The sequence below is a fragment of the Cinclus cinclus genome, chromosome 1, assembly GCF_963662255.1.
Source record: "Cinclus cinclus chromosome 1, bCinCin1.1, whole genome shotgun sequence".
NCBI lineage: Eukaryota > Metazoa > Chordata > Aves > Passeriformes > Cinclidae > Cinclus > Cinclus cinclus.
This window is the reverse complement of record NC_085046.1, coordinates 131,471,048-131,483,008: the sequence shown is the minus strand read 5'-3', so window position 1 is coordinate 131,483,008 and position 11,961 is coordinate 131,471,048. Positions and strand designations below refer to the sequence as shown.

General features: G+C 43.5%; 1 protein-coding gene across 1 annotated transcript; it reads left to right on the top strand.

Annotated features, from left to right (window-relative positions):
- Positions 1–799: 799 nt before the first annotated feature.
- On the top strand, positions 800–7,845 carry NCALD (neurocalcin delta). The gene is made up of 3 exons (XM_062503298.1): positions 800–1,177; positions 7,433–7,538; positions 7,748–7,845. The coding sequence occupies exons 1-3, from the start codon at positions 800–802 to the stop codon at positions 7,843–7,845; spliced, it is 582 nt and encodes a 193-aa protein (XP_062359282.1).
- The last annotated feature ends 4,116 nt before the right edge of the window (positions 7,846–11,961 follow it).

Here is an 11,961-nt window from a genome sequence, read left to right as displayed (position 1 = left end):
TCCAGTTTCATTGTCTGGGTACCTTTTTTTCTCCTTTTTTTATTTTTAGAGGTTTTTTCAAAGAGCTATGACCACCCAGATTACTATTAGTAATAGATCCAGTTTTTTGCTACAAGAAAGATTTTAAAACAACAGTAATAGTTTGAATGGGGGAACCTACCATTGATAAAATCTCTTCAGATTATATCTTAATTTTGAAGTAAAATGGGAATTGGTCTATGCCAAACAAAAGAGGCAGGTTCTGGGTCACTTTCTGGTTATAAAGACGTATGTAAAAGGGCATTGGAGTGACTGTTTTCAGCATTCTCTGCAGTTGCACTTTGATTCCATTTTGGAACAAGACCAAGGGAACACAGGGCTTTGTACCACTCTGGTTTCCACCAGAGATGCAAAAATTGTATTTCATTAAGCCAGGTCCTCAGGACAGTTGGGTGACTGGGATGGAGGGTGTGCTGCAGCACGCAGCTACTGGTTAGCTGTACCTTGCAACATCTATTGCTTACCTCGTGATTTTAAGGGCAAAATAGGATGGCAATAAGTTCAGTGTAATTACTGCTCTCCATACTGTCAAAAGACAATATAATCAACATGTAGATTAAGTTTATTAATTTTTTCAGAATATACATGTAGTACTGGGCATTATCCAAGGTTTCATGTGCTACCCAAGAGTGAACTATCATCAGAAAACTCAGAATACAGCATACTGCTCTTCTACAGCCTCCAAGCAAATCAGTATCAATAATTAATAATAATTAATATGTGTTTGTTTTTGGTCTGCAGGTAGTATTTTAACTCCAATATGGGAAAGCAAAACAGCAAACTACGCCCTGAAGTCATGCAGGATTTGCTAGAAAGTACAGACTTTACAGAACATGAGATCCAGGAATGGTACAAAGGCTTCTTGAGAGACTGTCCAAGTGGACATTTATCTATGGAAGAGTTTAAAAAAATATATGGAAACTTTTTTCCTTACGGGGACGCTTCTAAGTTTGCAGAGCATGTATTCCGCACTTTCGACGCCAATGGAGATGGAACAATAGACTTCAGAGAATTCATCATAGCCTTGAGTGTAACATCGAGAGGAAAACTGGAGCAAAAGCTGAAGTGGGCATTCAGTATGTACGACCTTGATGGGAATGGGTACATCAGTAAGTCAGAGATGCTGGAAATTGTGCAGGTATGTGCTGGTCAGAGGCACCCCTGGGCTCCCTCCTTCAGAGCAAATTGTGAAGCAATGCTGTCCTGAGACCTTACATGAAAAACTGGCAGCACTTGTTTATAAACTTGTATAACTGCTTGGATATAAAATGCTATTTCATTTGGCAAAGATTGTGTCACAGTTCAAACTACAGCTTAATATTCACTGCAAGTTCTTCCAGAGCAACAGGCTGCATGGATATTTCTTCCCTGGGAGCTCTGTTGGGCTCGAGCACAGCAACTAACATGCTGATAAATATGATTCTCTAACCCTGTCAATTAATTCTGATTAATTACATTTGAACCAAGTAGGTATGTTAGAACAACCAGGCAATGTACTTTTAAGGAAGGCAAGCTCCCTCTGCAAAAAGAATCAAATCTACTTTGAAATAATTTTATTATGAAGAACCAGCTCACATATTATAAAGGTTCTCTCTGCCTAATTCCAGTTAGGTCTGCATTGTTAGAATCATGCTAGCTGTCATCATACTGAGTTGACAATATAGATAACCCTTATCTGAGTAGAGGATGATTCCATACATAGCTTCTTTGGTTGTGTTTTCTTGTGGTGTTACTAAGAGTCCCACTTCACTGGCTTTCTCCAACATGTTTTTGCCCTTGAGGCACATCACTCTACTGAAAGATTGAAAACATTTTTATATGGCAGTGTATTTACACAGCTTGAATCTGTTCAATGCAGCACTGTAAAAAAAAAAAAAAAAAGCCTGTTATCAAGAGCCTTTCCTTTCCCTGGAAATTTTGAAGTGCTAACAACGTACTATATTATTCAGACTTACATTTGCACGGAAAACCAAGGGAAAGAAATGCACACAAATTACAGGCTGTGATGTCAAGCTGTGTGTAGGGAGTCAGCCTCACAGGCGATGCTCCTGTCTTTCTACCAGGGCCCTTCTCACGTCCTTCAAACAGTGGCCAATACAGCTGCAAATCTAGAGTTTGTTGTCTTTCACTTAGTGTCTTTTGTGTTCCAGTGTTGCAGTTGAGGAGCAGGACCTCCCTGTATGTGCCACGACAAACCCCGTGGAATATTTGCACTAGAAGATCCTCTGTTCCTTACAAATCTTCCTCTACCCCAGGCAGGATAAACAGCCTGTCAATTATTGTTTTTCTGGCTGTATTTCTCCTCATGAAGCACCAAAAGAATGCCAAAAGAACTAATGTCGTGCACAGGAAACACGAGGAGCCAAAGCCAGGTGACCACCTGCTCCTCTGGAGGAGGAGACACCCGGGGTCTGCAGGACCCCTTGCTGCTGTCCAGGAGCCCAGGAAGGCTCAGTGCTGACAGTCAGCACAAACCCCCCAGGCAAGGAGATCCACAAACACACAGAACAAGGCCACAAATTCATTCATGTCAAATGAAATGAAAATATTGGTGGCTGGATTTTCTGTAGTGAGCCAAACAAGGATCAGCTAAGCTGGAAGCTTTTTCCAGTTGCCCTAGATCTTCTTGCCAGCAAGTCTAGAGGCTGAAATGTTCTGCCTCCTCTCTATATTTATGTCAGTACCAAATCATAGCATTGTCTTTTACAGCCATGATGCCATCATCAGACAAAATTGCAGCCTAGGGGTCGTCTTAGGGCAGCATTCTGTCAACGTGTGAATCCAACCCCGAGCAGCACTTTGGCTGTGCACAGCCCTCAGCCTGGCACTCCTGCCATTCCTCTGCATTCTCAGGAGGTTTGGCTCTCTCCTCCTTTCAGACTGAATGTGAAAATCAACTGCATGATGCTTATAATCTCACCTCATTTTGAGGGACCCAATTTTGAGGGACCACACAAAAAGCAATCATGGAAGTGAACAGCCTGAAAAATAGTTAATTCTGTACCATGGACTATCAGCAATTTTTAAACCATGAAAGCTGCCCTTTCTGTGATGGAGCTTCCCATAAGGCAATGTGCTTCTAGATCTCACCCTGTTCTCTTCTTTCAGGTTGTTTTGAATGCATTGGTCTCCCTGTATTGCACTGGCCACCAGGAGAGCCTCCCAGTGGGATGGGATTTGTTGTGTAGTCTCTGGAAACATGTTCAGCTGATATCTGAAACTGAAGCAGATGAGCGTGTTTTCTTGCTTTGTTGAGAGGTTCCTTTGAAGTAGAGTGATTAGATATAAGAAGCTGACAAACAACTATCACTTTCATTTACAAAAGATGATTATTTTTTCATATGGAATGACAGTATTTTCTATCAAATGTCTTCCTGGGGACCCTCAGCCATCACCATTTTTCTGAGAGTGAAAATCAGAACTCTGACATATCTCTGTTTTATGTCTCAAAGGAACTTATTGCAAGTCCCTTATCTAGCATACATTTGCAAATTGATAGAGCAGGATTATGTTTTCATTGTGATTTTTGCTTGAGACAGTACATCAAAATGAATGCTAAAAGAAACACCTTTAGTCTAAATGTCTTCGTTTCACTGAAAAAATACTGTCCCTGTTACTGTGGGATTACTGTATTTTAAATAGCATAGGGGCAAGGCACATGTCTCTTCTTTTTCAGTCTGTTTTTCTTCATGCTTTGACAGCCCTCTCTCTGCAGTGATTTTCACTGTTGTGCTGATGCTTCCTTGCATTTTCTTTCCATTGCTCTGGCCTAATCTAACAGCACTGCAGGCAATGCAGGCACTGCACTCTTGCTCAGCATTGCATTCAGAGATGGAGGTAACAGTGGTGGTAGCAGCAGCACTGAAACAGCAGGACTGCTGGTTAAAATGTCCCACAGGAGCCCTTGTGACTGGCCAGCTGCCAAGGAGATGAAGGTAAATGATCCATAACAGCTTTCTAAGGCCTGTTTTCCTTTCAAAGGAATGTGTTAGATGGCAAAGCACCTGCATTGCTTTAAGCTCCATACACCATCATCCCCTTAACCACACATGTTATGCCTGCCCATGAGCATCCCTAGGCCAGTTTCCAAAAAACTCTGCTTAGAGATCCACATGAAGCCAACTGCAGAGTTTGGAAGCTGAAGGACTTGAGTGGTGAGCTGACAGTTGTAGAGCCTCAAAAAAGAAGCTCCATGGGATACTGCTATACTTACCAGGCATAGCACATCTGCACACTACTATGGGAAGAGGCTTCATAGCCTGCCCTCTTGACAGACCTTGTCACAGTTCCTCTCAGATTCATGTCTCAGGCTTTTCATGTCTCCCATATGTTTACCTATAATCTAAATAGCCCAGTCCACTCAAAAATAGCTGCAAACCAGTTAGAAGAATTTTTTTTTCCCCTTGCTGAAACAGGACATATTTGGCTAATCTTTTAAAATAAGAGTTCAAATGAGAGATGGAAACCTTGTTCTACAGATATATTTTTTCACTGTATGGACTCAAAAGGCATTTTAAGAATACTGAGCAGAGACAAGAATAACATTTTCTGTTTAATAAAAACAGCGCGCATACATTTCACTTGCTGGGATAGCTTATTTGCAAGCCAGGAAGAAACAGAAGCTGGTATGGGAAGAAGCAAAAGCTGATATGGCTCTGTAGAGACAGTGTCAAAAATCTCTATGAGATTGAGAGGAAAACAATTTTTTTCAGTCTAGTCATTCACTTTATGTGACTTCTAGCCATCAGAATTTATTTCAACAGAGTAAAAAGAATCATCTGAAAATTTGTGCTGTCATTGCTGCTACCAGCACCATAATCAGGTTTTGGACAGTTTGCCAAGTATACCAGAAAAATGCAGCCTCACCAAAGCTTCTGGCCTGAGTGCAGCAGTGGCAGCCAGCAACTGGGAGCAAAACCTTTGTGAATGGGCAAAGGGATTTGCCCTAAAATCACCCATTGCTGGTCCTCCACATGGAGTTGGAAGATCAAAGGAGAGAACTCAGCAGGGCAGCAGATGAAGCTGGAGCCTGTGCTTGCTCCAGTGATGTACACAGGGTTCTGGAGGCACAACTTTCTGATGTCATTCAGGGGTGCCAGGGAGCTGTATGGAGCACTCCTGACAGAAGCTCACCTGTTAAAGCTGCCCTGACTGTTAGGAGACTGCTGAAGGTATCAACTTCCAGTGCTGAATGCCACTGATGGAACTTTTCAGCACTGGTTCTGGGAGGCCAAGGAATTGCATTCCATGTGGAGTGAAATCCCTGCAGCCTTTCAGTGCCAGGTCCTAGCCCAGGGTTAGTACAGCCCAGCCCCATGTAATTATTGCATGAAACCAAATTCCTTTCAGAATTTGCTCTTTCAAACATACAATAAAGAGTTTTGTGTAGCTGCACTGAATTAATATGGGGCAAGTCTCAAGATTCTTAATCAGCTTCAGCTGGCTTTTACTTTAGGAAAACTTCCCAATGAACTTCTGAGTAGGGACATAAGAATTTGTCCAGAGTAACCATTTTCAGCATGAAAGGAACGCTCACTATGTTATTCCCATCTGGCTTTCCTAGAATATCTCATCTGTTATTCCCTTCACACGCCTCTGTGAAAAGGACCCTGTAGGATGAAGTCATCCTGAAGTGCTTTTTTTGTCCTAAAAATCTGCATATTCTTACTATGGTTACTTTGATCAGGGTAAACATGCCCTCACTCCCAGTCTGGGGCATTCCTCCCACACTTTCAATGCAGATTCTCTGCTTTGCTGTCCTCTCACCCAGAGAGAAGGAGTGACCCCTCCACCTCTCTTCCTACCCCAGACAAAAGCCAGACAGCTTCAAATGCTTAAACACTGGCAGATTTATAAGCCTCATCTCTGCTCTGACCCTTGCAAGCCTTGCATGTTGATGAGGATGAGCAAGGTCTAAATTCTTATTGTCCACCCTCTCCCATTTTTTTCCTTCCCTATGGCCTTCATCCCCCAGCTCCCTCATATGTGCTTACATGTTCATCCTTTCTTCTGTGCTCCTGGTATCAGAGCATCATGACTGTGTGGAGAGCATCCCTGTCTCCACTGAAGCTCTGACCTTTACTCTGGAACACTAACTCTCCTGGGAGATGTGAAGGGTGAGCTGTTGGCAGAGGAGAAGCCAGCAAGATGGCCAAGGAAGCGGATGCTCCCTAGTCTGAGTGTAAAATGCCTGTGCTGCTTAGTGGCAGCCTCCATCTGTGCTCTTATATTCCTGGAGCCAGTCCTTGGGGATCCTGAGCCAGAGGATCTGAGCTGCTAGGCAGAGTGCCTTCATGAAGGGAAAGAGGGGAGAGGGGTAACCCAGTGAGAAATCTTGGCTTGCACCTAGGACCCCCCTCCCAAAGCAGGAGGAAAGGAAGAACAAATAGCTAAAGCAGTCAGGAGACAGCAGGTGACAGCCAGTGAGTTGCAGAAGTCAGCAAAAGGGGCCAGTTGGACCAGGGCAATGCTTCCTTGGGCTGGGCTGTGCTGCCCATCCAGATGGTTGGGAGGAACCCCCAAGGCCACCACCCTGCAGCCCTCTGAGTGCTGCTGCTCTCCCAGGTGTGGCACTGCAGAGACACCTAACACAAAGCCCTGTGTTTACTGCTGCTGCATGCTTATGTTTGCCACCAGGGTTTGGATAACCCTGTGGATAACCCAGTGCACAGACAGATCCTCGTCCTTGTTTTCAAGTTAACATTACCCCTCTTTCAGGGACAGCTAGTACCAAAGGTGACTAATGCATTTGTCTGTGGAGAGAATAGCTATGGGTGGTAGTGGTGCTCTGTAGGACCAGAACATCTGGTCTCTGTGGAGCAAATTGTGAAAGGTATTTTGAGCTGTGCACACACCAACCCCCAGTCTTCATTATCTGTGAAATGCAGCAAATGCATGGAGTGAGTCACTGCTCCCCACGGACAGGATGCTGAGAGGGAGGGAGGGAAAGGAGATGGGGGAGAACCAAAGGCAGGGTGAGGAGACAGGTGTGGTGAGGATGAAGCCTGTGTGACCAAAGCATGGAGCATCATCACAGCATGGGACAAGACCTTGGTGTCCTGGCTGTTCCTCCAGGCTCTAGGAGCTGCCATCGCCTAATATATTGTACAAATGATAAATTTGCCAAAGACTGTTATAATAAGGAAAAATGAAATCTTAGTCCAAGCCCAGATGGTGTTTGACCATGACTAAATAAAAAAACACAAACGAGTGTCCCACTGAAGAGGGAAGCTGCATGCAGTGGTGCCACCCAACACCCCTCAGCACCCAAAGAGCAAGTCTTGCTGGTGCTCTGAGGATATGTTCTGCCTGTTTGTGACAGGAGAAGGTCATCATACCCTTGCATCAAGATAACGCGCTTCTTACCAGCTCTTTGCTCCTGTCTGTCACACAGGCAATCTATAAGATGGTTTCATCTGTAATGAAGATGCCAGAAGATGAGTCAACACCAGAGAAGAGGACTGAGAAGATCTTCCGCCAGATGGACACCAACCGTGATGGTAGGCACCCTCCAGGCCTCCAGGGGTGGCTGGGGTGTCCTGACACATGGGACGATCTGCAAGTCCAACAGGGTGTAGGCAGGCAGGACTTCGCCTTGCAGGGATGCTTTCCCAGGGATTTTCCTGGCTTCCCCAGCTTCTTTCCATCATGCTTGTCCAGAGGCTTGCTGCAACTCACCACACATGCTAAGTAAACATTTCTTTTCTAGGAAAGCTCTCTCTGGAAGAGTTCATCCGAGGCGCCAAGAGTGATCCATCCATAGTCCGTCTCCTGCAGTGTGATCCCAGCAGTGCCGGGCAGTTCTGAACCTGTCCTTTGGATGAATTATGTATCTGCTTTTTTGGTTTTTTTCTTGCCAAACAACATTCATGGTAGTGTTGCCTCTGTATGGCCAATTATGCCTTCATTTGTGGCATCTTATAGCTTACTTTGTTGTGGATTAATTATAAGAATGCTGAATTGCTCTTAACAATTTGTCCAGAGCACGGGCAGTACTGTTTTAAACAGACATTGTGGTGTTATCATTGTTTTTAAATTTTCATTTTGGTTTTCCTGTTTGTTTGTTTGTTTGTTTGTACCTGTTTTGGAAAGTATGTGTTGAGGAGGAGTAAACCAACAACAAGCCCCTTGGCAGCAAGACACACTGACAGATTTTAGATTGCTGCTTTAGTTGTTAGGTATTAACCTGCAGGACCTGAAAGTGTAGTAAGGCTGAACCAAAGGGCTTGTGATGGGTGGGGTAGGATTCACCTGGAACCTCCTCTCCTGTCCACTAGACACCAGATAAAATCAAAGACAGGACTGGGAAGAAGTATGAAAGTGCAAAATGTGTGTGGGGTATCATCCACTCCTATGCCTCGCTGTTCTGATGCTGTGAATACTTTCCAGGTTGTGAAGGAGAAGGGACAAAATGAAGGTTGACATTTTTTAACTAGGTTTACAGTGGTTGAAGTCATATGGCTTTATCTGTAAATTCAATTTGCAATCCTGATCTCCCAATCCACAACTGACAATACCTCTTGCCGTTTGGGATCAGCAAAAGCAGACACAGATATGAAAAACTGGGTCTTGGCAATGAATTTAAGGGAGATACATGTTGAATGTGAAATTTTCAGGTTAGTAATAAAGCAGTTGCTACTAGGGGAGTGGGCATTCACATGAGGAACTCATGGACAACTGCAAGCAGCTCCAGCTAAGACACAACTGCTGTTCTGAATGCTCTTGCACAGCAGGAAGTTTTGGGGGTGTTTTTGTCTCTCTCCGTGTAGCTAACAGAGTTTCTGGGCCTGCTCTTATGGGAAGGCTGTCATCAAAACTTGTTTTAAACATAAAATTGTAGCATTTATATTTCATTTATTTTAGTAAAGTTCAAAAAAATCTGTACTGAAATGAGGAAATGGTACGCTTTATGATATATTTATATATATATAAAAAATTAAAACAAAAAAAAGTTCAGCTCTTGAGAGAAATGTTGAATGTTTATCTTTCCGCCTAGGTGCAGGAGTTCTGAAATTTGCTGCTGCAAAATTTTATCCTTTGGTCAAAGTTGCTGTATGCAAAGCTAGTACACTCGTGGGATTTCTTAGGGACTTTACAAGCACTGTTGCAAAAGAAAAGCTGGAAAAGCTTTAGCAACAGAAGGCATTATGCTGACTAAATTGGCATTAATCAGTCATTAGCTGAAGTCTGCTTTGTGATCCTGTTGGAGAGCTACCCATGCAGGCAGGCACTGGTGTTGGGAATTCATGAGCTCGTTAGACCAACCTTTGTCTGACAGGCAAAGCTGGCATTTTGTCAAGTGACCTTGTAGATACTAATCCCCAGTAGCCTTAATTTAAAATAAACCAAGTAAAAGAAGTCTGCTTTGCAGATGATGATTAGCTAAGTACTAATTAGAAGTCATGCATAAGTAGTTGAGCATAAATAATCTTCTGTGGTACGCTAACTAGAAAGTACAGTAACTGACAGAAGCAATCCTATACTTAATTTTTCTATACCATTTGCTTTGCCAGGTGTGAAGGACAAAGCATGTTAAGAGAAAATAAAAGTAATTTGAAAATAACATTGCTAATCAGTTGTACTAAATTTTTTATGAGTGAGTAATGACACTCAATGAATGTCTTTGAGCACACATCTTTGTCTCAAACAATCACAAAAATCCAATTGATGATGTATTTCCATTACATTCATCAAAATACTGAGCTGAGTGTGGGAAAATAAGAAAGCAAAGGGGGCCCAACCACAGACACAAACAGATTTTAATACCCAGCACTTTCAGGCTTTATGAGCGACACTGGCAAGTTTTGCACCAATTCTTCTGGCTGATGAAAATGTTCCCCATCTCCTTCTCCCAAATCTTAATTAGACACCATATGCACAAATCTAACCCTTCAAAGGACAGACTGCCTACCTTGTTCAAAGTAATTTTCTGCTTTACCTGGAGAGGTTCTGGCCCTCTCTCCCATGCCCATCACCTCATGGATTTTAAAAGTCATGTACTTTAGGGCTGTTTTTCAGCAGAAGAAGGCTGGCCAGACTGCTGGGGATTGCTGAAGGAAGGTCAGTGGGCATGGACTGATCAACACCCCCTCTGCCAGATGGGAATGACCAGTGCTGCCAGCCCAGCCGCTCCCGGGGTGCTCCATCACCACCCCTTTGGGGGCAGGACAAGGTGACACCTCAGGATCCCTGCTGAACTTCCAACCTCCTGGCTCGGGACAGGCACCCACGTCCAAAGCAGCCCAGACCTCTGGAAGCTGGCATTTACTGAAGGTGAACTTGGATACCTTCTACAGTTCCATCTTCTTTTAATGCTGTGAAAGCAGTTGCATGTGACTGAAGCTTTTGAAACGTTGCCTTTTATCTAAGTGACTGCATACCACCTCTTTTTCATTTTACAAGATACTTCTGGCTCAGAACCTAATCTCTCAGTTTGTTTTTACTCTGTAGTTTTGGGGTGTTGGGGCCAGGCTCCCCTCTCATGTCACTCCCGTACAACACGTGTTTGAAAGCACAGCCTGTGCTGTGACCTCAGGCCAGCAGAGATGTAATGCTTCCCACAGTTCACAAAATTTGGAATAATAAGAACTAGCTTACAGCTGCAGAGGTCATAGCTGCAGATAAGGCTATTGTATAAACATTTACAGAGTGAACTAAGGTTATTCTTTTACCTGACTGCCACTGATGATCAGTATTATTTTAAATTATTAACTATCCCTTTCTTTCTCTGCCCCTACATGTACTTAAAGAGTGATCCGTAGCTGAAGTTGTGATAAGAACATCTGCAGAACAGACCTCAAATCAGCAGGACAACAGTGATGTGCTGTGCCTCAGACTGAAATTTTCTGCTTTGCTGTCATTTGGATTTGGAATCATAACTGCCTTCATAAAGCTTTTGAAGGCAAAGTGGTGTATCCTGTATAAAAAATAGCAGAGTAAGTCAGACTTTTGAGTGACTCATTAGCAATATCTCCACACAGGAAGGATGGCAGACAGCACATACTATTTCATATCACTTCTCAAGTTTGTACATGCATTCTTTAGTTTTACTTGCATGTGCAAGAGGCAGCCCTCGCCACATGCTGTCGAGAGGAATTAATAAATACATCTTACATGTAGACTGAACTCATGGAAAATGCCAGTCTCATTTTTCTGCCATTCCCAGTCTGCTTGTCAAACTGTGGGCCAGAAGATGTGAAGTGAGGACCATGACTTGTGGGTTTTGCAGCAGCCTCTCTTTGTTTCAGGGTGCTTTGAGAAGGGAAAAGGGAGCACAACCCTTTTAAAACCAACACACGTGTTCTTGTGAGCACTTAGAGTTTGAGAGGGACTGAAGAAACATTTATGTTTCAACATTATTTGAAGCCCTGTCAGTTCACAGTTCAGTGATGTTCCTCAGGTACCCAGAGCTATGCTGTTCCCTTGCAGTTCTTAGGAGCCTGTAGGATTTTTATCTTCTTCCTGGGGCATTCTGTCCTTTGTTGTTCTGTTTTATAAAGAATGACCTCCATGTTTTCTGCTACTTAAAACAGTAAGCCAGAAGTGTGTAAATTTCATAGTTGGATGAGGTCTGTGTGCAGAAATATTGCACACCAGCACAGGAAGTAGTCACACATGACCAACTCCCCGTGATTTCACCAGTGCCTCTGGGGGATGAGTCCCAGAACTCTCTTCACTGATGGCAAAAGTGCAGTAATGCAGCTTAGCTTGATTTTCTTTCACTGCAGATCAGGTTAAGTCGCATTACTTGCATTTGCTGTGGGCAGAACCTTGTCTCAGCTGACTCATGGAAACTTGGTGAACTGTGGTAACTTGATGAACTTGATGTTGAGCCCTAATCTGCAGACTGAGCTAAGATGAGAAGATGGCCTTGACCATTATGTCTCAGTCCATGTGAACCAGAGAACACGGTGACAACTGGCA